Below are 27100 nucleotides of genomic sequence, written 5' to 3'. Positions count from 1 at the left end.
AGCTGGAGGGGGACACTGGGCCCCCAGCCCCGAGGAGGAGGGGGGGCTGCCCTGGCCGCCCTCCCCGCGCCCCTCCGTCGCTCTCCCCGCTTCTCCCGCTCCAATCACCGCACTTGGCCGCGCTGCTTAAATATGCAGCGGAGACGTCATCTCCGAAGGTGGATCGGGCGTAAGTAGCCAATATCTATATAAATGTGGCCGAGGGGCGAACCGGCAGCAGCAGGCGAGCGGGCAGCAGCCGGCAGGGCCAGCCGAGGAGCGCCTGCCGCCCGCAGCGCAGTCGCGGGGCGCCCGGCCCCCGCGTTTGACAGCCGCCGGGGCCGCCCCCCGAGCCCCCCTCCTGGGGCGGGAGGATGCCGGCCGGGCTCTCCGGGCCCGAAGCGGCGGTGCTGGCGCTGCTGGCCCTGGCGCTGCTGCTCGCCCTAGGCAGGCACCTGTGGGCGCTGCGCTGGAGCCTCAGCCGGGACCGCACCAGCGCCCTGCCGCTGCCCCGGGGCTCCATGGGCTGGCCTTTCTTTGGGGAGACCCTGCACTGGCTGCTCCAGGTAAGGGGCAGGGGGACGGGGACGGGGTGGGAAGGGGCTGACGGGAGCCCTCGGCTGATCCACAGCTCGTCCCCAGGGCTCCCGCTTCCACAGCTCTCGGCGGGAGAGGTACGGCAACGTGTTCAAGACTCACCTGCTGGGCCGGCCGGTGGTGCGGGTGACGGGCGCTGAGAACATCCGCAAGATCCTGCTGGGCGAGCACACGCTGGTCAGCACGCAGTGGCCCCAGAGCACCCAAATCATCCTGGGCTCCCACACCCTGCTTGGCTCCATCGGCGACGTGCACCGCCAGCGCCGCAAGGTGAGCCGAGCCACCGTCCTGACAGGGCACGCAGCCCAGGCCTAGGTCTCGGTGGCACGTGAGGCACCCCACTTTAACCACCTGCCTCTGTTCCCCCCTTCTCCTCCTAGATCCTGGCCAGAGTGTTCAGCCGCGCCGCCCTGGAGAGCTACCTGCCGCGGATCCAGAAGGTCGTGAGCTGGGAGCTGCGGGGCTGGTGCATGGAGCCAGGCTCCATCGCAGTTTATTCCTCCGCTAAAACCTTAACTTTCCGCATTGCAGCTCAGATTCTGCTGGGACTCCGCCTGGAGGAAAAGCAGTTCAAGGACCTGGCCAAAACTTTTGAACAGTTGGTGGAGAACCTCTTCTCTCTGCCCCTCAACATACCCTTCAGCGGGCTGCGCAAGGTACTCCCGCCTGCCCCACTCCCTCTGCCTGGAGGCAGGGGCCCAGGCCCTGGCGGCACAGACCCCCTTCTCCCCAGGCCCGCCAAGGGGCACTTCCAGTGGGCCAGAACATCTGCAGCATCCCATGCCAGGTCTGGGAGCCTGGTGTCTTGCCCACCCCAGCCATCTCCCCTTCTCTCTGCACTTCTCACCTGCTCCTGGTTGGCTTCCAGCACCTCCTGGTGCTGGCTCCAGTTCATTGTGCAGTGCAGGGCTCCTCTCCTCCCTCAGCCCATGTGTTGCCTGTGTTGGCTCTGGTTAGTCTGTCATGTCTGGTCCTGTCCCATCTCATCCCGCCTGGACCCACGTCAGCCCACGGCAGAGGGGTTTGTGGACACGTGCACAAAGGCAGGTGGGCACAGCAGGGTGCTCCCTGCACAACTCAGGCAAGCTGAGGACTTCAGGCCCTCTTACGGTCCTTGGTCACTTGTCTCCCAGCAGCAGAGAGACAACGAGGGGACCTGGAGGGGAACACAGCAGAGGCACAGTCTGCTCTGCCTCTTTCAACCAGCAGTTTCTTCCCTGCTGTCCTGCCCTTCTTTGACTGCCTCCCTGCACTTCAGCTCTAGGTACCAGTCCCATGTCCCACCTCTCCTGTCCCATTTCAGTGTGCGGTCCCTCCTCTGGCTTTGGGTTCTCCACCCTTGCCACAGCTCAGTCTCCTGCCCCTTTTAGCCAGGTCTTGCCCAATCTCTTGTTTCCACTGTGAGCTCTGCCCCACCAGTTCACCTCACCCAGCCAGTCCCAGTTCTCCTCCAGCCTCCCTGCTGCTCTTCTCCATCAGTTCAAAGCTCTTGTTTTTCCTGTCTGGTTTCCCTTTGCAAGTTGTCACCATTGTGAGCTTTCACCTCCCACCTCTGCCTTCTCTCAGGTCAGCCACAGCCTGTCTGGCCCCAGACCAGCATCTTCAACTTGTATTTAGGTCCCCTTGTCTTCCCCTTGGCTCGCTGTCCTGTTTCCTTTGTCCGGTCCTTCCCACCTCAGTTCTCAGCCTTTGATTCTTCTTCCCAACATATGGTCATGGCCATTTTCCAAATGGTCCTTTTGGCTTTCGCAGGAGGCATCTTGATACAGAGCCACACACTCCATCTCACTTTGCAAAGAGATTGCTTCTCACTTGATTTGCTAAGATTTTACCCAAGTGTTCTGCTGCACAGGAGTGCAACGCAACTGGAGATGAGCTGGATGTGATTAATGCATCTTTATCTACTATACCCTGCTAAAGCCACTCATTTGTTCCTATGTCAGATGTGTCTTGGCGTTTCGACTCAGTTTTATTGAGTTACCTCTTCTTGTCCCCCTGGACAAGTTTCTTTTGGACCTGACACGACCATGGGTTTGTTTTGTGCAGACGCCTCTGGACTCGGGACCATGGGTTTACTGCTGTCTTTTCCTCTCAGAGTGTTTCTTAGGACTTGTCGTATCTGATTCACAACAACAAGGCCACAAAATTTCCCCAAACTGCTGCCTCTTGCAAGGCTCTGGGGCTGGGCAACAGATTAAGCAGTTCTTGCTGTTACAGATCGTGGGATTAAGGATTGCCACACTTGGGGTCCCCCGGTCTCTCTGGAGAGGGGGGCAGTTCCTAAGACTCCCCTGAACTGTGTCTGCCTCCCGCAGGGAATCAAAGCACGGGACATGCTACATGAGTTCATGGAGAAGGCTATACAGGAAAAACTGCAGAGAAGCAACCCAGAAGATCACAGCGATGCTCTGGATTTCATAATAAACAGTGCCAAGGAGCATGGCAAAGAATTCACCATGCAGGAGCTAAAGGTAAGGAGACCCCTCCCTTGCAGTGTCCCTTCTGACTTGGTGGCTGTTTGAGGGACTTGGGCTGAGGGGCAGGAGGAACGCTGTGCAGGGACCCACCACCAGCCACTGGCCCCTGCCCTCCTCTTACCAACTCTGAGGACACCGTCTCCAGCGCAAGTGAGAGAGCCTGGACTCGCCATGCTTTATATGCTCTGGTAGGACTGTGTCTCTTTTTATTAGAAGAGAGCTGGTATTTAAAATGGGAACAAATGCCTCTTCCACCTTTCCTCTTGATGGCTGCCGGGCTTCCGCCTGACGGAGGGTGCTGTTAAGGTTACGTGGCTGTGCTAAGGCTCTGTATGTCTGCGCGCACTCGGTAACCTCCAAGATCGATACTATCTTGGAAATATTTGGAGCGATCGTGTGCTCCTCAGACCTCCCCCAGCATCTAGCATAGTGCAGCGTGTAGATCATGTCCTTGGGGCTGCGAGCCCAGAAGTCCCTGAGACAATACATCAAAATGGGTCCAGGGATGGAATGATGGATTCCAGATCATTCTCTGTCACCTCGTCATTAATTAGATCATCTAGTTTGTGGATTGCTATGATGCAACATGATGCATGACTGTGACTTAGGGATGAACCCAGTAGTCCTTAGTGAGCCAAAACTGCCAACTGAATGTGAAGAGTATTTTCCCAAAGATCTTGGGAAAAAAAAAGTCATTAGTACTGCATCATTCATAGCTCTGGGTCACTTGGTGTCAGTGAATGACAGATGATGCTGCATTTATATAACAAGTTTTGAAGCAGTTTTGCATGGCTACAGCAGCTGACTATAGTTTAAAAGTAATGAACATACATAGTTTTACTATCTAAAGACAAATGGTTTGTAAATATTTTGTAAAAGTGGAATCTCTAAATTGAAAATATTTGAAAGACTTTACAGGTCAGAATTAGCACACATTCTTAAAGTAATTTTATTACAATTCTTTATTCTATTATTCTAATAGAATGGGGTTTATTATAATTATTTTTTTAATTGCCAAATTAAAAATGTGGTTGATTAAGATTGATTAATCCCTGTTAGTATTCACATGGATATTACACACAAACAATTAGATGGTCTCTCATAGTGTCCCTTGTTCTGACCACAAATGGACGCTAACAGTAGCAATGACAGGATATTAAACATAACGCGCAGTGACCTGGCAGTCACCTTGGGCCAGCTGACTCAAATGATAGTATATCATATGCTGGCCTGTATCTTTACAGTTAGAAAATATCTACCTTACCTGTTTTTAACAAAATGACTTGCAAACCAAACCGCCTATGCTTGCAAGTGTGGCAATATTCTCCACTCTAATAAAACAGTAGCAGAGCACTCATCCAGTGAAACGGTGTAATGGGGTAAAAACTCCAAAGCTGTCTCAGGGATATATCTGACTTTGAGAGACACTCCAGACACTGGCACACACTAGTTAATAATGTGCTTTTTGTTCAAATGATTTTGAAGGACCATTTTCCCAGAAACTTTTCTAAATACACCGTGCTTTCCACTGCTGGCATGAACTCAGCAGGACCCTTGAAATGTGAGGTCATTAAAAAGATATCACTTTGCCAAAAGTACTGTTTTAAAACATTTAAAATCTTGGAAGGATTAAAAAAAAAAAAATCTTATGTAACATAGCTGTTACTGGCTGGGTGGAACCATTACGCTGCTGGTCCTGCCTCCCAGGATGGGGAGTCGGGCTGTAGCACAGGGATGATCCTGGTGAAGCTGTGGGAAGATGCTCTCTCCCAGTCACCGGTTATGTTCACCTTGTAAAAGCAAGGAGGGAAAGTCAGAACCGGTGCCACAACTTACACAGCAGCACTGCCAGAGGCTGATGCAGGGAACCGTAAGGGCTGGTGTTCCAAATCGCAAAGCCTGCCCTAAATGCCTCGCATTGCGTTGAAATGTCTTGGGTTTTAATTGCAAGTGGTGGAACTGAGAGGTTTCTTTTCATCTGGATCTGCTACCTTGTGAATGTAAAAATTCCTGCTAACGCCTGCAGGAGGTGTGATAGGGGTCGACAGGGATCTGTTATTTCAGAGGTTTTGTTTCAGCTGAAAGATGCCCTTGAGAGCTGCACTTTGGCAGAAGCCTCCAGTCCAGCCAATATATGGCGCTGGGGACAGCAGCAAAGAGTAATCCTTGTTACATTACCTTTGACCTTACCGGATTGGGCTCCAGGTACCTTCAGGCTTCAGGTGTCCCTCCCTGGGTTTTTGGCTCCACCTCACCAGAAACTGGTTGTGTCAGAACAATTTAAAATCCAGGCAGATGGCTGTGTGAAAGGAAACTGCTCTCTTTCCCTGGGGCCTTTGCCCCTGGGCTGGAGCCGTCAGTGCTCTGTAGGGCTCACCGGCTGGGTCCCAGCCCCTCCCAGGGTGGCAGGTCCTGTGCTCTTCCCTCGGGCTTCCCCCCTGGCTTTTGGGTCTGGCCTCGGGCCGCAGCGCTCCCAGCCCGGTGCTGCAGAGCCACTGGCACTTTCAGAGTAAGTAAGTTTTTTGCTGTGAGTCTGAGCATTACGTTTGCTGTCAGAGATGTGACAAGCTGTGACTCAGCTCCGGGCAACCCTTAACTTTTGGAAAGTTTTTTCCAAAAGTTTATGACAGGCACTGCAAATAGCCAGTAGCAACTTGGCATGCACCATGCCGTACAGACTCTGCGGACAGTCCTGGAAAGACTGGGAGGCTGCGTGGGGATCAGTGAGCCAGGACAAGGCAGGGATTATGGATTTGACTGTGCTGTGATCCGTCTGAGCTGGTTAACCTCCTAACTTGGAGGAACACTGCTGTGCTTCAGTCCATAAAGCTTGAAAAGCAGGCAAGCCCTTTGCCTGGCATGTGCATCCCTGCAGGAGAGCTCCCTGACAGCTACAGCATCTCCCAGGCTGACCTGCTACAGCGAGGGGGTCTTTCTGCTTTCAACTCCATTGGTTTGAGTCCCCTCCTAGACAAACAAATGGTCAGTTACAACTGGAAATAGATTAAATGCAACCCATTTCAGCTGCCAGGGCATCTAGGATTTATGCATAAACATGCAACCTTTATGAACCTGGCTGAGCAGAAAGGTAAAAGCTGGGTGCAAGGGCAAACTGGTAGATGAAGGTAAAAAACATAACGCTTGAAGTGAACTTCACCTAGTATGCTAAAACTCATGTTAAAGTGCTTGTTAAAAATTGTACATCTTGGGAGAAAAGCTCAGAGGAGCTGGATTGGAGGTGATGTATATTTGTGTCAATTGTGTTTCTGCATCAGTCACTTGGCAAGTGGATGTCCAGTTCGTACAGAAATGGCAGAACAAGGGGGTCTTGTTTAGGTCCCTGCCAGCCCAAGGGTGGGTGCAGGTTTGTGGAGAGCAGAGGGGGCAGGGCCCTCTGCACAGGGACAGAACCTGCAAAAGATGGGAACAATCTGAAAATTCAATCACGACCAGTTTAAAATGGCATTCAAACTTATCACCTTCCTTCCTCTCCCAGGAGTCAGCGATTGAGCTCATATTTGCAGCTTTTTTCACCACGGCTAGTGCCAGCACCTCTCTGATCCTCCTGCTACTGAAGCACCCCGCAGTGATTGAAAAAATAAGGCAGGAGCTGATGGACCATGAGCTGTACCAGCAGTGCGAGCGCTGCCCTCCGGGACCCTGCCTGGACACCCTGACCACCCACAGCAGGGACAGCGAGAAGCCATTTCTCCTCCCCATGGCCGAAGATGCCTGCCAGCCCCCAGGCCCAGCAGAGGAAGGTTCCCCCCAGTCCCCTGCCCCACCAGAGTCCACTCTCACCCAGAGCAGTCCCTATGCTGGCTCCCAGCTCCAGGCACCGCCGGGGCAGAGCTGTCGCTGCCCTTCAGACATCAGCCTGGAGAAGCTGAGCCGCCTGCGCTACCTGGACTGTGTGATTAAGGAGGTGCTGCGGGTGCTGCCCCCTGTCTCTGGAGGCTACAGGACGGCGCTGCAGACTTTTGAGCTGGATGTAAGTGCCTCACACACTGGTGGGCTGCTAGGGAGCTGCTGCCTGCCACTACCTCCCATCACCCCGTGTCCAGCTCAGGGGAAGGTGGCACGCAGCAACCTCCGTGGGTCCCAGCTGGGCCGGGGAGAGGAGCTGTGGAGAAGATGAGCAAAATGGTGGGGCTGTCCCCAGCACCCTCTGCTCACCCTCCGCTAGCACAGCCAGCTGCACAGGTACTTAACGCTCCCCTCCTCTCCTCTTCCTTCCCACAGGGCTACCAGATCCCCAAGGGCTGGAGCGTCATGTACAGCATCCGTGACACGCATGAGACAGCTGCTGTCTACCAGAGTCCCCCTGCCAGCTTCGACCCCGACCGCTTTGGTGCCACCCAGACAGAGACCACAGGACGCTTCCACTACATCCCCTTTGGCGGCGGCGTGCGGAGCTGCATCGGCAAGGAGCTGGCACAGGCCATCCTCAAGCTGCTGGCCATCGAGCTGGTCAGCACAGCCCGCTGGGAGCTGGCTACCCCTGGCTACCCTGCCATGCAGACCGTGCCCATCGTGCACCCCATTGATGATGGGCTGCAGCTCTACTTCCACCCCTTGCAGCCCAGCCACGGCAGGGAGGCCTGAGCCAGAGGTGTGTTGCCCCCCTCAGCCCCAGCCTCGATGCCCCTCCCTGCTCCGGGGGCACATCTCTGCTGCCCCAGGCTCCGTATGGCACTGGGTCACTGCAGAGCAAAACCCTAAAGGTTTTTTTTTTGTTGGTTTTTTTTCCCCCCTTCCTCTCCTGGTATGCAAGCCAGTAGGGAGGGTCCTGCAGAGTCCTGCCCCTGAGCAGCGAGGAGAGCCTCAGCCCCCCCTCCCACGGGGGCTCAGCCAGCCCCTGCCCCATGCAGGTCCCCAGCCACCAGGGATGTGGAACAAAGTGCCCAGGCCCACAGCTAAGCCTCCCAGAGCTTTTCTGTCCCAAGGTTTTCTCCTGTGGGTGTGTTATAGGAGAGGCAGAATGAACATGGGGCATATCATAGCTTTTTAGATGTAAAAAGAGAGAAGATGGGGCAGCCCAATCCACAGCATCAGCTTTAGCTAGAACAATAGGGTGTAAAGTGGTTTTTAGTGTAAGTATTTAATCTCATTCCTGCACTTCCCATTACAGCCGGCACAAAGAGGACGTGTCTCATTCACCCAGTAGTAGTAGCTGTGTGTGTTGTCCCTGAGCACGGTGCTGCTGCTCAGGGTCTGCTGTGAAGCTCTTCTCTGGGATCCCCCCAGCCGCAGCCTCACCACAGGAGCAGACTGAAGCAGGGGAGGGGGCTTTGAGGAATAACCATTTAAAAAATTGACATTTGTGAGTATGTCTGATTTGTGGTAGAAAGTCTCCTGTTCCTGATGATGCTTGTTCACATCACAGAGGGGGCATTTGGAAGGTGATCCAGGCCCCACAGTGGCTGGCTGGGCAGAGTGACCATGTCACCTCCTGCAGCCCGGTTCTGCCAGGGAAAGTGCCGGGACAGGAGGTGGTGCTTGGGTGCTGAGGGACCTTTTTAGGTGGCTTTTCAGTACCACCTGCCTCACCGAGACACAGGGTATTTCCCTCCCATGTGAAATGAAGTGAGTCTTGTTGCTTCTGCACTGAGAGTAGAGCTGGACCCAGGTCCTTGCCCCACTGCAACATGTTTATAAGCTGCTTTCAGCTTCACCTCTGCTCCCCACTGTCACGCGTCCTGTGTGGAAGCACTGGGGAAACCATCGCCTTGTCCCTCCAGTGCATCCTGGGCCTGGTGTGCTCTGGGTGAAAAACCAGCAGCAGCTTGACCTGCGAGGGCAGAAGTGTGACATGAGGATAAAGTCCCTTTGGAAACGCTCTGGAGATCTCCCCTGCCCCCTGAATCTCAGTTCTTGTCCTGCTTCAGTGCCAGGCTAAAAGCAGCCTCACCCTGGCTGGTCCCTCTTGTGCATCCGTGCTGGGGCACTGCAGCGGGGCACGCGCTGCCATCAGCTGTCAGAGGGCTGCGCAGCGAGCACAACACTACCTGAGGCAGAAATGTGGCTCCCAAATGTGACAGGTCAAATCTGGAAGAGGTCGAAGTGCAGGGCTGAGTTAAGTGCTGTTGGCAGGTCGACCCTGGAGTGAACCAGAGCCTCTGCCCCTCGCGACCTTGTCCTGAAAGGTGAATCTCTCTGGCTATCAGAGGCGAAATCAGTAGGTGGTGGCTGCGAGTGGCGATGACTAACTGTCATTAGCAGGAGCTGCTGGCGTGGCTGTGACCCGCAGGCGACGCGGGCTCGGCTGCGGGCAGGGCTGGGCCTGCAGCGCCCAGCACCGGGTGCGGGAGGGCCAGGGCTGCTCCAGCAGCACACTTCAAAATTACCCCGAGCACTAACAAGCCCTATAGGCAACGGCTGAAAAATGTAACATGAATCTAGTTTAAAAATAAAGAGAAAAAAAAGACTTGAAACTGATTTCGTTTGCAGATAAACACGAGCATTTCCAAATGAAGTGTAATAATTGTTACTTGTAATCAAAGTTTGTTCATATTAGGCTGTTAATTTCTTGACCTCCTTCCAAGATGTTTTTAATTATCCCTTTCACTCTTTACCATTTGATTCTTTTCGAGCCGGTGGCTGCAGAATACACAGCTGGGGAGATAATAAAGCCTTCCTGTGGCAATTATCGGTGCTCAGGCCACCGTATCTCGTTATTTTGATAGACAGTGAACTTGGCGCGGTTGCCGGCCGGGTTCACGCAGATGTCACGGTCCGTGTTGTAGGTCACAAGCAGGTCAGCGAGGGGAGAGCAGCGGGTCAGGGCGCGGCCGCCGCTCCCCGCCACCGCCGGCCGGGCCGCGCCGTGCCCGGGGGGCTTCGCGCCCGAGGGGGCACTCCCGGGAGGGCGGGGGGGTCCCTCCTGGACAAGGGGCGGCGGAGGCGGGAGCCCGGTTCCCGCAAGGCATCGTAAGAGGAGGGAGGGTTCCGCGTGATGCGCTGATTGTCAGAAAAATAATAATTAACAGTGACGTCTCCCCCCCTCCCACACAAGCACACACACAACTTCCAGCGTTTATTGAGCTTGTCTGGGAGCAAGAAAGCAAAAGTAACAGGGATGGAAGAGTAAAAAAAAAAAAAAAATGGAAAGAAAAATTTGAGAAAGCGAGCACGACAGTTTACGGGTAGCAGCCCTGCCCAGTGGAGCGCTCCACCGCCCCATCCCTCCCTCCGCGGCTCCGCGCCGCGCCGGCCGCCCCTTCCCCAGCGGCCGCGTCCCCCCGACGGCGCCTCCTGCACCGGGACCCAGCGGGCGCAGCCTCCCCGCAGCCCCCTCCCCACAGCCCCGCCTGGCCGGAGTCCGCCTGGTCTCTCCTTCCCAGAGAGCAGCTCCCGATGCCTGCCCGCCGCCTCCCGGGGGGTGCCCGGCCGGTGCCGAGCGCCTCTTCCCGGCCGCGGCAGCCCCGACGGCCCCGGGATGCCGGCGAGCCCCCGGGGCAAGGGCGGGCAGCGGATGCCGGGGAGAGGAGCTGGCCCCGGCGGGTTGGGTGTTTCCTTTCCGCGCTCACCTCCCTTTCCCTCGGTGACCCGCGCTTGAACCTGCATCGGGAGGCTGAGACGGACTCCGCTGCCCGCGGCTCCTTCCTCCGCGGCCGGGCAGAAATACAACCCGGACCTTTCGGGGTGAAGCGGCGGACAGCGAGGCTCCTCCGCTGATGCGGCGGCACGGTTGCGGCTATGCTCGGTGGGGCACCGGGCTCCCCCAGCACGGGGAGAGCGCCCGCCCCGTCCGGCCCCCGGCACAGCTTCTCCCGGCTCCGCTCGCTCGCCGTTCAGCCCGGCGACAGCGGCGGGGGGGGCGAAGGGGCTCCGCGGAGCGCACTGGCACTGTCCGGGGAGCTGCCCCGGGGGTCGGTGTCTCCGGGTGCTGGAGCGGGGCATTTCTCTGCCTCGGCGGAACCAGCTGGTCTCTCACGAGCACGGACGATAAATCCGAGGAGGCGACCGGCCCCCGGCTGTCAGCTGCCGACGGCGGCAGCCCGGGGCTCGCTCCGCACCGCGCCGGCAGCACCTTTCCTTGGCCGGCGGCGGTCTGCGAGGGCAGGATGCGCCGCGCCAAACAAATAGTTAAAGATTTCGGGGGGAGGAGCCAGGCTGCAAGCCGCAATTAAAGATGAACTTTGGGTGAACTAATTTATCGGAGGTAAAGTGGGCAGCAACCTGGGAAGGGTATAAAAGGCGGCGGGCGGCGAGCGCGGCCCGCGCACTCGGAGCTCCCGGGGGGGTCGGGCTGGACACCATCCCCCGCCATGGGCTTCTCCGCCCTGGTCGCCAGCGCCCTGTGCACCTTCCTGCTGCCCCTGCTGCTCTTCCTGGCCGCCGTCAAGCTCTGGGACCTGTACTGCGTGAGCAGCCGCGACCCCAGCTGCCCGCTCCCGCTGCCCCCGGGCACCATGGGGCTCCCCTTCTTCGGGGAGACGCTGCAGATGGTGCTGCAGGTAAGGCCGGGCAGTGCTGCGGGAAGCAGCTCGGCTCCTCCTCTGGCTGCGGGGGCGGGGGGCGAGTGGCGGCTTCGCCGGGCTCCCGTGCCCAGGTGGGAAAGAGCTGCTCTCCCTGCTTCTTTTTTTTTTTAAATTGATTTTATTATTCCGTCCCCTGTCCAGAGACGGAAATTCCTGCAGATGAAGCGCAGGAAATACGGCTTCATCTATAAGACTCACCTCTTCGGGCGGCCCACGGTGCGGGTGATGGGCGCCGAGAACGTGCGGCACATCCTGCTGGGCGAGCACCGGCTCGTCTCCGTGCAGTGGCCGGCCTCGGTGCGCACCATCCTGGGCTCGGGCTGCCTCTCCAACCTCCACAACGGGCAGCACAAGCACCGCAAAAAGGTACGGCCCCGATGGCGGGTGGGGAGCGGGTGCGGCCGCCCCGGGCGCGGCCGCTGAGCCTGTGTCCCCCCCTTCCTCCTCCCTCCTCCTCCTCGTACCCCCGGGCAGGTGATCATGCGGGCCTTCTCCCGGGACGCCCTGCAGCACTACGTGCCCGTCATCCAGGAGGAGGTGAGCGCCTGCCTGGCGCGGTGGCTGGGCTCCGCCGGGCCCTGCCTGCTGGTGTACCCCGAGGTGAAGCGCCTCATGTTTCGCATCGCCATGAGGATCCTGCTGGGCTTCCAGCCCCGCCAGGCCAGCCCCGACGGCGAGCAGCAGCTGGTGGAGGCCTTCGAGGAGATGATCCGCAATCTCTTCTCCCTCCCCATCGATGTGCCCTTCAGCGGGCTCTACCGGGTAAGGCTCTCGGCACGCCGGTGGGGGTGCCCCTGCCTCCAGGGCAGCGGAGGGGCGGGATGTCGGTATGGCCCGAGCCCCCATGCTTCTCTCCCTGCTGCTCGGTCAGGGCTTGCGGGCACGCAACATCATCCACGCCAAGATCGAGGAGAACATCCGCGCCAAGATGGCCCGCAAGGAGCCTGAGGGCGGCTACAAGGATGTGCTGCAGCTGCTGATGGAGCACACACAGAGCAACGGGGAGCAGCTCAACATGCAGGTGAGGCTTCCAGCGCCAGATTCATGCCTTTCCCTCAGCCCCTCTGTCAGCAGCACACTTATCTTTTGGGACCAAAAGGAGAGAGCAGGAGGCACAGTCCCCTCTCCCCATGCCACAAATCAGCTTGTGTAGTGCACTGCGGTGCAGAGGCTGCAACCAGGCTGTTGGATGGGGAGCACAGGACCAGGGCCATGTCCCCAGGGAGCCTGAGCACCCCTCCCCGCCCCCCCCCATCCTGGCCTGCGGGTATCTGCTCCACAGCCTGGGAGCGATGTGCAGCGTTGTGGAGGTGGAGGGGGCCTGGTGGAGATACTATGCTCAAGACCTGTTTTATCCCTCCTCTGCCTTTTGTGTAAGGAGCTGAAGGAGTCTGCCACAGAGTTGCTGTTTGGAGGCCATGAAACCACTGCTAGCGCTGCCACATCATTGATAGCCTTCCTAGGGCTGCACCATGATGTCCTGCAGAAAGTGAGGAAAGAGCTGCAGCTGAAGGTGTGTGTCTTCCCCGGAGCTATTTCACAGGATTGGGCACGGGAAAGGAGAGATGTCCCAGACAGGGCTCTCCTCGACCGAGGTGGTCCCCTACTTTTAGGGGGTGGCAGGGAAACATCACTCACTGAGGGTTAGCTGCTTTGCAGTGCTGGGAGCCCTGGCCACCTGCTTCATAAAAGCCATGGTAGCATCTTGCTTTCTAGGGGTTACTGTGCAGTCCCAACCAAGAGAAGCAGCTGGACATGGAGGTCTTGGAGCAGCTGAAGTACACGGGCTGTGTCATCAAAGAGACCCTCAGGCTGAGCCCTCCTGTTCCTGGAGGATTTCGAATTGCACTCAAGACTCTTGAGCTAAATGTAAGCGGGGCTTGGGCTCCACTCCTCAGCAGAGCTGCAAAGTGCCAGTGCATTCACATAGCCTGTCTGCCTTAGAGTGAGCTGCCCGAAGCCAGGAGGGGAACTGGGGTGCACCGATGATGTGTCCCGCGCTGACACTTCGTCTTATTTAACACAGCAAGGTGCTTCATGTCTCCTTTCTCTTCTTTTGATAGGGTTACCAGATCCCTAAAGGCTGGAATGTTATTTACAGTATCTGTGATACCCACGATGTGGCAGATCTCTTTACCAACAAGGATGAATTTAACCCGGATCGCTTCATGTCTCCATCTCCAGAGGATTCCTCTAGGTTCAGTTTCATTCCTTTCGGTGGGGGCTTGAGGAGCTGTGTGGGCAAAGAGTTTGCAAAAGTCCTTCTAAAAATATTTACAGTGGAGTTGGCTCGGAGCTGTGACTGGCAGCTGCTGAATGGACCTCCTACAATGAAAACGGGCCCCATAGTGTACCCTGTGGACAATCTGCCTACCAAATTCATAGGTTTCAGCGGCCAAATCTGAGCTCAACATTTGCCTCCAGCGGGATTTCTATATAGCATCTAATTATGTACATAGTAACTTTTTATAGTAACAAAGGCCTTTAAATATTTAAACTTGTAAATGTACAATAGTTATTTATGTCTTCTAAATATTTCAAAAAGCCATGATATTTTTTTCCCCCAAGCACTACGATTATGGGTCTCTGATTCATAATTAGATAATGTTATTTCTATAGAAATAAGTTTTCCCCTATTTAAAAATCTTACTGAAAGCTGGCCAGCTAAGCATTTGAAGACATTTCACGATGGTGTGTGTATTAAATATTCTTAAAGGCATTTGAAACAATGGTAACTAGCGACTCATCCAAATTACCTAAAATGGTTGGTTGAGAATGTTTTCAGTATTATTTGTGTCTAGATTTTGTTTAATGTGTGAATTTTAAGTTTGATAATAAAGTTTATTTTTTATGATCCTCTGTATGAAGAGCTGTGTGTATGCTAGAGAGTAGCTTAACCTGCAGGTCTAAAGGGTTTGGATGTGAAGTCAGATCTGCTTTTGTGAATGAGCTATTTGCTATTTCTATGCTCATAACTCCCCTGCCTCCCACCCCCAATGTGGTTCTCACTTGTGAATAGCAAATTGTTGTAAGTTTTAGCCTGTAAGTGGCAAGAAGAGTGCAAAAATATACACACTCACTGAGAACGGTATGGAGTTACAGCAAGTGCTACAGGTCTCTTTATCAAGCGTACAATCTTGAGACATAGTAAACTGGAAAGTAAAGGGAAGCAGAAGAATAATGTGTAGCATTAGTCTTTCTCTGTAGCTAGAGAAAATAGGTAGAGAAAGAAAAATTCCATCAAGGTCCTCTCCTGCCATATTAGTGCTGACCTGTGTAAACAGACCACTGGATCTTGCTGTGTTGAGTCTGCTGACTATGAATCTTTACTTATGAAGATGTCTCTTATCAGCTGGTAGAGCAAATAAAATCTGCTGCAATTTCTTCTTGCAGTGTGACAGCTCTGCCTAGGTCAGAGATAGAGCATGCATTTGGTTTAAGAACTTCTTTCCTGGAATTCAGCAAAGTGAAAACTAAAAGGCAGGCACTAACGTGAATTGATTAACAAGGAATCAACTGTTGAGATGCAATGCCCTGGGGGTGTGTAAGCAGGACAGATAAAATGCCCTAGGCATGACCCCTGTTTTGGCTTAACCATAAGGTTTTTTGTGCTCTCCCCATTACTACACCTATTAGTCTTCCCTCAAAAGTCAAACAACATAGGCTGTTTCTATAAACATCTACAAAGTAAACCAATGTAATTCAGTGTCGTGAACACTTACAGAACCATATAGACTAATTGAATTTTTTGTTTGCTTCTGGAAAACAGTCACTTTTTCACTATGTTCTCTCAAGGTAAAAATAAAGGATGGAGTTACGTTGCTCAAAATTGCTGCGGGTGTTTAATAGCATCTATAAGGTTTTGGATTTTTTAAAAAGGAGTATTTCTGTAATATATTTGATGTGTTTCCAGCTAGCATTTTAAATACATAATGTAAGACCTCAGACACAACCTACATATAAAAATGAGTGTACTTATCAAGACTTTTTAATATTAGTTTTTTATAGTCTTAAAATCCAAAATACAGTCTTTTTAGATTGTGCCCGACTCTTCTTGGCAATGTTTAAAATCTTAAATAATTTTTACCATGCAAACCTCCTGTACTATTATGCTTTTCAGGGATTTGATAAATAATCTCAGTCTAAGACCCCTTTATTATCAATATAGTAGTGGAATATTGCAAACCCTGATTCCAATTTGGAGGTGATCCTGAAGTCTAGAGAGCGGCAAGGCTCTTGTTGTGTATTCCTTATTAACATTTTCCTCCTTAACATGAAAACATTATAGAAATCCAAATAGATGTTGACATTCGTTACATGTTTTATGTATTTTTAATTGAAATATTTTCTATGTGGGAACTTTTTGCATGATCTTCATATCATTTTAGTTTATATTTTGTTTTTATAAGGAATGGGAATCTAAGTGGTGCCTGGAGAATATGAACACTCACAGCTTAAGTCTAAGGTCTCTGTTTCTCTGTTTCCTTTTTTATTTTTGAGTCAGGTTTGCAAGGCTTTTATGTTTGGAGAAAAGAAATTCATGTACTTAATTTGATTTTGTCTGGACATCTGGGGGCACATCCTCAGCTGTTGTAAATCATGACAGCATAACCTATGTTAGGCACTGCCCCTGTATAATTTATCTCTGTAGTTAAATGGTCTGTCACTGCTGTGTAATTTAGGCATCTTGGAGTTAGCTTTAACAAGAAATGGTAGCAGTGTAGCTGCAGTAATACGGAGCTCAGTGTGGGTTAATTGCTAAAATATTTGCCTAACTTCTTGAGCAGGTTTTACAACCCCTGCTAATCTCCTCTACGCAGCTGTATCTTGACAGCTTAGATGCTGGCTGCAGACCAGTTTCAGGTGAGCTCTGGTATGATTATGCAGCTTTGCCAGCTCAGCAGTGGCTGGCATGGGTATACCCTGAGACTGTGGCTGCTGCTTAGGGGTTGACCAGCTCCCGCACCCCTAAGCCCCTACTCCTCTTACTATGCTGGATCCAGGGACTATACTTACTGTAAAATTATCTACCAAACCCTCATTGTTTTTCTGCCAGACTGGGTCCTTGTCCCAGCTCACGGCATTAGCAGTATTTTGTGCTGGGGTGCTGCAGCGGAGATGGAGGAGGCATGAAGAGGAAGCTGCCGCTTGGACCTGCATGGCTGCTGACAGGTAGTTCCTAGAGCCAGGCTCTCACTTCGGCTTTGTGAGTCTTACCATGTGCTACTGTAAGTGACTGGTGCCAGCCAGATTTGGTGGGGAGCACTCACTCCCTTCTTGTAATTGGGCCTTTTTGAGGTGTTTCATATTCCTGCTTTTACTTAACCTGACTATGTCTCTCTCAAAAAAAAATGCATATGATTCAGTAGATGCTATGTTTTGGTCCTAGAGTAAAAAGTCTTGACTTACACATAGGAAGCTGGCTCTTCTGTGAGGGTAAGGTGGGTAACTGGAACCCATGCTTCTCCTAAACCTACATGAATAATAGCTCCTGCCAGCCAGCAGCATATCCCATGCTTAGAATTTCTGAAGTGTCTATGTGATGCTAGATGTGTGGTTCTTAACAACTTGCGGTCATATGCATTCTTGAATAAAAATGACGTTGGTGTAAATTGACATTGAGGAATGCTACCTGATAAGTCAATTCCTGATTGAAAGGCAATAGTATTTCCAGGTAAGGTCAGAAGAGGTAATAGTGACTCTTGAAAATGGTTATATGTGTAAGAAAAAAAATGTGCAAATGAATGCTGAAGACTCGAGGTAAATAAAATATTGCTTGATTAAAAATAACTTGATCACATGTATTTATTTTGTCCTAGTGAAACTAGGACATGTTACTTTCAGCAGTTGATCTGGGAAAGGATTTTTTTCTGTTGGTTAATGAAAGTACCCATTAAAGGAACAGTGTCATTTGAAGCCTTGTGTACTTAATGTTTTCCACTTACTTTTCTGACATTTTATTTTATTTTGTGCCTTTGCTACAGGAGTTTTTTCCTGGCCCTTACAAGATGAGAGGCTGACAAAAAGGTTGTCCTTCTTTCTACTCCATTTCAATCTATCGTATGTTTTCTTATTTTATTCTGGTCAGCAATTTAGAATAACTTTTGGAGAGGTACCAATAAAAATACTTAATAATACGTAAAATATTTCATCCTTGACTTTCAAGAGGTACTTTCCTAAGTGCTATAGGAAGCTTTTAAAACTGTTTTTGCAAATCTGCATCTTGTCATCTTTGAGAACAGAACATTGCTGTGCTTTGTAAATTCTACACATTGGCAGAGGTGTTCAGGGTGGATGCTGATAAAAGAACACGCCCTAGTTGTTTAAAAATAATGTGCATAAAATTAGACCCCTAGATCCATATATATATTTTTTTTTTAAGAATTATAATTTATTTTTATGAGGTATCAATTCTCAAAATTTGTTATCTGTCTCAAGGGGAGCTGCATTGCTTAGGCTCCCTGAAAATCCAACTAATTTTGACTTAATCCCAAATACAGATTAAGTAGCCCAAGTGCAAGCAACCCACTGCAGGATTTCTTTACCTTAAAATCTTTACATACCACCTTTACTAGAACAGTCTAACAGGATCTATACAAAGCTGTGTCTCTGCTGAACATTCATGTAAATCAAACTTCAATCTACTGGCAATGTTTTTCAAATTATAAAAGGCAATCGCAAATCTTGTGTTTGGGACATACTGCTCAACAGGGTATGTACCAGCCCCAAATTAGTTAGTTATTTATAGCTTAAAGGTACTATGTTACACGTAGTTGTCTTCTATATTTTAACAAAAAAGAGTGGAGAGGTTTGGATAGCATTTGTTAATCCAGATAGTTTTGTTTGCCAGGTGGTTTGTATTGTAAATTCTCTGTCAAGTTATACATCCAGCACGCAATGCAAAACATATACAGATTAGCAGCAAAGATTCTAAAAGTTTATTAGTTGCAACCATTAGAGTGATAGATTAGGAGAAAGGAAACATAACTGGCAGCAAGTTTAGAGAAGGCTCATTACTAGACTGGCTCACTTCACTTGTTTAATAATGTCTTATGAAAAATGTTATATGAGAAGTTCAATGAATAATGCAGCCTTCATTAAGTTATGTAAATGAATGTAACTTCATGGGTGGGTTAGAAATAAAATATTTAACAAATCTGTTTACAGCCAAAGAGTAAGAGTAGCAGAGACAGTTTTTTAAAATTCTCAGATTAAAATATTTAAAAGGTGACAAACAAGATAAATTGGATAGTAGGACATAATAGTGCTGTTTTAATAGGTGTTTACAGCTTACCTTTCAGTCACAACATAGGTAGGGCAACATATTAAGTATTCTCAGATAATTACAGTGTTACTTGTTCCCTTATCAGCAATCCCAACGTTTCACTTGTGTATGCTCTTGGTGCCCCAGAGACACATGCAAAACTTGGGTGATTTGCAAAGCTAGAAGGATTGTTTTAGCAAAAGTGACTTATGATGTACTTGTTTGCCAGGTCATTTTGTTCACAAACACACAATCATTCAAACACTGGTGGATTTCAATGCAAATTTTCTTTCTTTTTTTTTTTTTCCCCCCCAGTTTATGACTATTTAGGAAAGCCTAAGTCTCCATGGGTTAAATTTACACTGCCGTACAGGATAACTGCCACAACACAAGAAAATGATAAATCAAGGATTAAATCAACTATTGACAACATGCTTTCCTACCACACCCACAAATGCCAACCTTTCTTATGCCTCTACCAACACAAATCTTTGGATTTGGGCCTCACAGCTTACCCAGAAGGTCAAAGATTGTTGGAGGCTGTTTTTGAGCAAAGAGGGGAATAAATTCCAGAGCTGAGGGCCCCTTGCAGGATCTCTCCAGAGATAAAAGTAACGAAAAGGCAGTTCCATTTGCACTCTTTTGGGCAGGAGGCAGGTCAGTAACTTTCTGAGGTGGTTGGAAGCTGAAAAGATCAGTGTCAACACCGAGGTCTAGGTCCTGAGCATTGGTCTAGGTACAGCTGAGACAGTTTAAGAAGAAGTGCACAGGCATGCATCTACCAAGATTGTGTTGTCATCTTTGTTAATGCTGCTTTAAATGAAATAACTTCCTCCAGGAATCACTATTTTGAGGGAAGACCACCAACTTTGGTTGGTTGGTTGGATTTTTTTCTGCTTTAGGTGTATAGAGTCAACATTAAATTAATATATCTATATCTCAGATGTCTGTATCTCAGAAGTACACTGGTTTTCTGTGTAAAATGTCAGCAGGACAAACATCTTTTCAGGATTAGATCTGAATTTGCAGTGGAATGATGGGAGGTCTTGTTTTTCTTGGCTTGCTGACTAACTGACTGAAAGAAACAAGAGGCTTGGTACGCTTTGCCCAACAGCCTTTATTTTATATCTAGGCACCTCTGAATTAACAACGTGTCTGTATCCTATGAGCAAGGAAAGAGGGGACTGGATAGTGCCCTGCCAGCTATAGTAATGTGTGAATACGGTTGGGTCTTTTTACTCTTACAAGTCCACATCATGTACCTATCTGTAAAACACCCTGCTTCTCTCCAAAATTTTCCCTGGATGCCTAGGGACCACAGAGTAATCGGAAACCGCTCTCTGACCTGGCAGTAGCCTCCACTTTTGTGAATTATCCTTAACTTTGACAAGAATGGAAGGAGATAGGGTGGGAACAAAGGGGAACTCTCTAGTGAGGCAAATAGCCCCACCGCTCCAGCACTGCACTGCAGCCCTGGCTGCATAACACACAGGTGATTTTCACCCTGGTATCACCCTTCTTGTCCCACTTCTCTCGCTCTGGTGTAGTTATATTAAATATACATTATTGATGTTAATTATGCTGCCTACAGCACTGCAGCACACTAGCACGTGCATTATAAATCTAGCGGTTAAAGAGAAAAGTTCATTAATCTTATCAACAGATTGCTTGAAGTAATGGCATGTCATGACCTTTTTGCTCATTGTATGAAATGAAATGTCTCAGATTTGTGATATTTCTGAGTGAACATTTCCTCTAACTGGGACTGAAAGAGTGCTGGTCGCTTAAATGTACTGATTGTCAGTTGGTATTTCTAGAAAATATTACAAATTCGAACTGCAGGGACATACAGAGAAAAGCACATTTTACAGAAACAAGTTACATGCCTGCAAAGTGGAAGCATCCGCTTTTTGTGGAATTGCCTTATTGCTCTCCTGTTTTGCATACTGTTAGTCCTTTTTTTTTTTTTTTTCTTTTAATCAAGAGTTTACAGATGTACTTATTATCAAAGTACTTAGAAGGAGAGAGATGAGACAGGCTGAGCATGCTGATGAGGAAAAGCGAGAATCCTTAGGCTAGGTACTACTTGTTTATTTTGGTGGCTCCTTGGTGATTGTTCTTTTCACCTTTTATTAACCTGCAAATGGATTAGTCCTTGTAAACTAAAGAAGAGAGACCAGTGCACAACCCACTGCCCCAGAGATAAGGTCACAAAGAGGGGACGTGTCCCGAGTACAACCTCGGAGAAGAAATAGAAGTCTGAAGGCATTTACACTAGGCTGCCATTGCGCTTTACTAGCCCTACTGTGATTTACCGTATCAGTTCAACTGCTGACACCTTTATGTCCCTCCCTCCTATCCCAGCAGGCCACAGAGACACAGTCCATGATAGATGCTGGTGAACTTTTCCTCTGATCACCTTCTGAAGAACTTTCCCATAATCTATTGTTTTCTATCACAGTGGAAAACAAAACAAGGGTTTTTCTGACTTTCAGTTACCAGCTATTTTGCCCTAACTTTAAAGCAATGTACTGAATTTATTACATCAGTGTGAAAGAAGTTTTAAACTCTTGTCTCTTTATCCTACTCCCTGAACTTAACATGGTCCAGAGTAAATCAATGTAATTGCTGTTAGACCTACATTGTTGCAGGAATGTTTTATATTCCATGTTGTCAGTTATTTAGAACAGTTAATTGAAATTGCAAATATAAAAAGAGGAAAGCTACAGTTAAGAAATTAACTTCGTTTTGGTGCCTGTGGCTACTATATGAATTTATATAAAGAACTAACATTAACATAACACTAAAAGTGTCTGTAATACCTAGAGGAAAAAATACAGTTGTGGATTCAAGGCAAGTATTTCTGTTAATTGGCCACATAAAAATACAAGAACTCATTATGAGAGAAGCAGCTAACCTAGTGTTCTTCTCCATAACTCCAAAATACTTATCAAAATGTTGCATTTGCTTCTAAATAAATAAAAGCCATGGGCTGCACCTGTTTTTCTCTCATCAAAATTCAGCATCAGTATTACAGCATGAAGGGGAAAACAAAGTCACAACAATGTTAAGGAGGGGTGTATTGAAGAGAGTGCACTTGGAAGAGAAAAGGAAGAAACTGCGCCGCAAACTCTCTCCTGCAAAGGTTCTTCCTCTGAGTACGCCCTGAGCTAACTTGCTTGCTACTGCAGAAAGGGTGAGCAGAGGTGCATGGACATGCAAGTTTGTCCTGCGTACAGAAGCATCAGTATGTGTGTAACATGGAGTTAAGGAGCAGCTGGATTGGGAAGGAGATAGCAGGGAAAGGCTGAGTCGGTGCCTGCCAGTAATGTTCTGATTGCAGCGCTGATCGTATTCATCCTTTCAGTAGAGAATCATGTTTGAGGATGTCTACGATCAAAATGTTTCCAAATATGCTTTCACTGTCCTCCCCAAGGTGCTCTGCCCTCTCTGTATTGTGACAACAGACTACTGCATTAATCTTCTAGTTCCTGTATACTGATAGCAATTAACAACTTCTGTTAAAACAGAATTTTAATTGCAGCGGCCTGTGAGGCCACAGGTTTAGTGTAAGGCTATCTTTCATGCCAAAAGATCCTACTCTGTACTTTGACTCTGAATGTGGGACAGTGGTGAGCTTAGGCTCACCTCAGGAAAGGCACAAGGAGGGAAAGGATTGGTGTCTAAGATCTGGGCAGGATGCAACATTACACTTTCTCTTCCACAAAACAGGGCAGACCTCACAGTTGGCCTCACTAAACCAGAGACCTCTGAACATGCCAGGCTGCCACTGTGTCCAAGCCCTACACTCTGGGTGGTAAAAGAGGTGCTGTTGCTATAGCGGTCTCACCAACAGCTGCTTCCCAGCGAGCCCTATCTGTTAAAAGGGAGCCCAAGCTGAATCTCCTTTGCTGGACTTGCCCCTAACCCAGCTCAGCCAGCTGAGCAAGCAGCTGTGCAGTACTGGAGGGGTTCCTCTCCTCCTGCCTGGCCACACAGAGTTTCACAGGGCCAGCAGCAGTCCAGTGTTTCCCTTTCAGGAAAGGTACAGCTTCACACTTTACGGAGGAGGAAAGCAGAGCTATAAACAAAACTCTTACAGGAGAAAATGGTAGGCCCGATCCCCAGGGTGGCTGCCTTGGCAAAGATGCTTAGCAGGTCACCTTTGAATTACAGCTCTTAGATATGCCAGTGATTATGATCCCAAAGCTTTTTACTTTCCAGCTATCACACTTCAGCTGACTTACAGTGATGCAGACTCAAATTATTTGAATTATTTTGATAATTGCTTTCTTATAATTAACACTAACAGCATGAAGTCTACAATCAGGTTAGACACAGGAGTATTTACACATGCTATACAAATGTATATAGTCATACATCTAGCTATATAATGTCAAGTAGAAATACGTAAAATGTTATTTATCTTCACATTACCTACAGTGGGCAGAGAAACACAGTTACACTGTGTAATTGAAGTTTGACCTGTCACCTTTAAAGCACAGTGTGTTTGTACCACCCAGGTGCTGCTTGTTGACTTGTTTTTCCCAAAGCCTGGAGGAACCACAAGGATTTTGGAAGAAGCTTCTGGATCAAATGCACTGACCTTGGAGCCAAAGCAGAGAAGGGGAAGGAGTGGGGTCAGGTCACCAGCCTGGGACAAGGTCAGTGTGGCTGCCCTCCTGCCTGCTCAACTTCTTCGGGCTGAGAGGACACAGGTACGCTAAGAAAACAGTAACTGGGGAGCGCAGAAACCCAGCCCTTTGCCCACTGGTATTGCTGAACGCTCACACACTTTGCAGCTCCTGTAGGCCAGGTGGGCACTGACACAGGGGCCATCTCCCTGTCCGTCTCCTCCTTTCCCATCCTCCTTTGACCTCCTGCGTGTCCCTGATCCCTGATATCAGCCCCTGCACTGTGGTTCCCCTCTCCTCCTGCAGATCCCTGGACGGAGGGTAAATGTGGTTTCATGTCCTCTCATGCTTCCTGTATCTGGCTCTTCCGACTGGCAGGCTTTCCCTTTCCCCTCCCCTCCCTTCCCCAGTCACCTACTCCTAGTGAAGGCAGCCTCTCCCGTCTTTATTTGTCTGGGAAATAGCTCATTTACTGGGACAGGGAGGGTGGGCAGAGATGAGAAAGAGCCATTGTTATGCTGAAAGCAGTAAATGGGTGCCACCAGACACTTGTGTCATCTACAGACCGTAGCAGAAGTCCCTTAAGCTGTGCTGGTGCTGCCCAGGGCACAAGGCTTTCCCACTTCTCCCTTCCCAGTTTTCTGATTTTCCTCCAGTTGAGGAAGAGTCTGGTACTGATCTACACCATCCCTTGGCATTTTCTAATAGATTGGATGGGATAGTCAAAACACACTGTACTATACACGGAGAAAGATCCTTGAGTTGAGAAAAGGCCTTACAATATGTCATCAAAAACCTGAGAATTTGGCTTTGGAGAGGGGTTTGGAGAGTAGGGCAGGACCTGTCCTGTGTGGGAAGGACTGACAGCTGTAGCTGCAGACAGGGCTGTCTTCTTGGAGTTCGCTGTGCACTGGGTGCCTGCGTGGAGGAGGGTGGGATTTTGTGAGCTGGGCCCTTACTTTCTCTTGAGTGCTTAAACATGCTATGAGGGGGGAAAAAAAAAAAAACCCCACACTTTTTCCAGGAGAAAATTTATTTTTTACAGACAGATGCTGGACCTTCAGCATGCTTCAGCATGTCTGTCAGCTGCAAGCTCCGAGTGTCCTTATTTGATTAAGAAAGCCTTCCTTTCTGTTTCTGTAGAAATTTGCTTTAACTCTGGATTGGACTGGAGCTTCTATGGCTAATTGGTAAAACCACTGTCAAATAATTAAAAAGCCAGAATAATAACTTAGGCTTTTACACCAAAGATCCCTCACTGTCATATTTCTTCCACTTTTCAAGGGGCTGCCTGTTGGGAACAATGTGAATTGTTGCTCACTTTTTCAGTCCTGCTATCTGAAGATTTGGAAACGACTTAAATTTTCACCCTTTCTTATTATTTTTTTTTTCCTCTTTCTTTCTCTTGCCCTCTGTCTGGATCACAAATGCTAACTTTAATGCTCCACAAGTAGTAAGTCTCTCACAGTTTTCCTTGTGACCAAAAAAGTGGAAGACGAGTAAGATTTTGCCAGTCAGAAATTGAATGTTACTGATTAATTGAAACAAATCCAAGTGGCTGGTGGGATGTCTTGTAAATATGCTGTAATGAATCACTAGTGACCTCCAAGGGGAAGATAATGTGTCAGAGATTGCCTACAGGTACACCTTCTAGATCAGTATGGAAGATGGCTGTTTCCATACTCCCTGAGAGGTGTAGGGAAGGTACTTGAAATAAATCTTGTAAGAAACAGGGTGGCTGGCATATGGTGTCATTCACCTACGAGTCACATCCAGCTCAACTCAGCAGTGGCTGAAGATGTTAATATATCATTGTCCTTTAATGGTCTATGAAAATGAACTTTTGATCCCAGTCCTGTTTTAAGTAAACAGATGACCCCATCAAGCAACACCATCCCATTTGGGAGCTTGGTAGAGGCCAAAACTAGCAGTAAAAGATCTACCATTCACAGACATTGCTAGTCAGCTATGAACTTTTGTCCAGGGAGTGGTGGTGGTGAAAGGACACAGGAGGAAGAAGGAGGAGTGACACTCGGGCCTTACTGATTTCTGGTACATTTCTTTAAAACTGTAGTTTCTTCTGTCACAAGGAATTCTGGAAATAAAAAATATTATCCGTGAATAAACCCAGGAGGCAGCAAAGGTTAGTAACCCTGCCTGGCTGCCCTAGAGGTTGCCTGTGTGGTGGCAGGAGAGAGTTTGCATATGGTTCAGCTGCCCTCTTACTCTGCTGAGAGGGCTGCAGTGGCAGCGCAACACTCCACTGCTTTTAGTTTGAGTGATGCTGAAGAATGACGGCTAGCAGACGTGCAAGCTTTGGCCCTGTTGATCTGAACTCAGTGATAGAGTGAGTAAGTGTTTCTACCAGGACTAGCACACAGATTGAACTCTTTCGCATTTCAGTGCTAGAAACCAAAAATGTATTGCAACATGCTGCGCTTAAGAAACACAGTGGGCCACTTCTAATTTGGTCTTAAAAATGTTTTTTAATGAACAAGAATATTCACCATCGACAAACCTTTTTTACAGATTAGAGTCTTCTTTGCTAAGCCCAGTCCTTAGTTTAAAGTTAAGGACTGCCTTACACCGTAAAGCTGGATAACCTTTTTTGTTGGGTGGGGGGGAAGGGAGCTGCATGGCCTTTCACCTTCCAGCTTTACAAGCAAAGCCAAACTTCTGGGCAATCACTGTGCAAAATGCTTTTTCCCTCCCCCTCTTCCAGTGATGGCTGCAAACAAAGGTCTTTAGGGCTGGCTGCCCCAGACTTCAGGACTTTTAAGGGTCTTTACTTGACCGGAGATCAAAGGTTTCTCCTTAAAGAGTTTATCACTCAGACAAATACTCCGCAGTTAGCATTTCAAACTGGGTTTACAAGTCAAATAATTTAGCAATTTCTTCTAACCATGTGGCCTTATGCAGAGGCTGCTGGATGCCAATTGTAGCACCACTTTGACATGGAGTGCAGCACTATCTATTGACAAATGCGTGCGCCCTTTTCATCATCCTTTGCCGCAGAGAAAAGAGGTTTCCGCATATTCTGAGTAGGTCCCAGACTGCTCAGCTGGGGCTTGAGTTCCCTTCCTGGGATTGCTGATTCCTTACTTGGCACTTTCAGTATGTCTCTTCATCTCTCTCTGCCCCTGTGGAAAGTGTTTTTCTCCTTTGAAAGCATAAGAGCTATGGAAACATGTAACTGGATGGTGGGCATTATTATCACTGGTGTACAATGTGACAAAAGCGATGTCTTAAACATTGTTCAGATGTCCCTCCCTAACCATTAACCCTTCTCTGTTCAAAGTTGTTGGCAGAATGTCCTGGCACTAGGAAGAAGAGGTTGCCTGTTGTGCTGGTGCATGCACGCCAAGCCGATGCCCAGAATGCTGTTGTAGGCAAACCTGTACCAACAGCTCTTTCATGTCAGCTGCTTAAGTTCAGAGCTCTGCATCTTCTGTGCCAGATTGTCATCTATTATGTTCTATGTAGGTTCTCTTGCTGTGCTCATCCCGTTGAGTATCTCCCAGAAGACCACTGAACAATGACACTAGCACCTGTCTTGGATTTGCGTATTTTTTTGATCTTATCAGGTACAGAAATGCAGTCATTGACTTGTTCAGGGGAAGGTGAAACTTTCGTTTCTGTTAGTCTTTTACATGTCTTACTTCACAA

At 49.1% G+C, this 27100-nt stretch overlaps 2 protein-coding genes across 2 annotated transcripts; both read left to right on the top strand.

Annotated features, from left to right (window-relative positions):
* The first annotated feature begins 353 nt into the window (after positions 1–353).
* Positions 354–7658, top strand: CYP26C1 (cytochrome P450 family 26 subfamily C member 1). Its single transcript, XM_086752313.1, has 6 exons — positions 354–545; positions 622–846; positions 957–1232; positions 2892–3047; positions 6550–7044; positions 7296–7658. Exons 1-6 carry the CDS (start codon positions 354–356, stop codon positions 7656–7658), a joined length of 1707 nt encoding a protein of 568 aa, XP_086608439.1.
* Positions 7659–11323: 3665 nt separating this feature from the next.
* On the top strand, positions 11324–14119 carry CYP26A1 (cytochrome P450 family 26 subfamily A member 1). Its single transcript, XM_086752321.1, has 7 exons — positions 11324–11512; positions 11678–11902; positions 12011–12298; positions 12408–12557; positions 12915–13049; positions 13253–13405; positions 13600–14119. The coding sequence occupies exons 1-7, from the start codon at positions 11324–11326 to the stop codon at positions 13939–13941; spliced, it is 1482 nt and encodes a 493-aa protein (XP_086608447.1). The 3' UTR covers positions 13942–14119.
* The last annotated feature ends 12981 nt before the right edge of the window (positions 14120–27100 follow it).

Source organism: Chlamydotis macqueenii, chromosome 7 (genome assembly GCF_036417535.1).
Source record: "Chlamydotis macqueenii isolate bChlMac1 chromosome 7, bChlMac1.mat, whole genome shotgun sequence".
Classification (NCBI taxonomy): domain Eukaryota; kingdom Metazoa; phylum Chordata; class Aves; order Otidiformes; family Otididae; genus Chlamydotis; species Chlamydotis macqueenii.
Note: the sequence above shows the minus strand (reverse complement) of the source record. Positions and strands in the feature narration are given on the sequence as shown.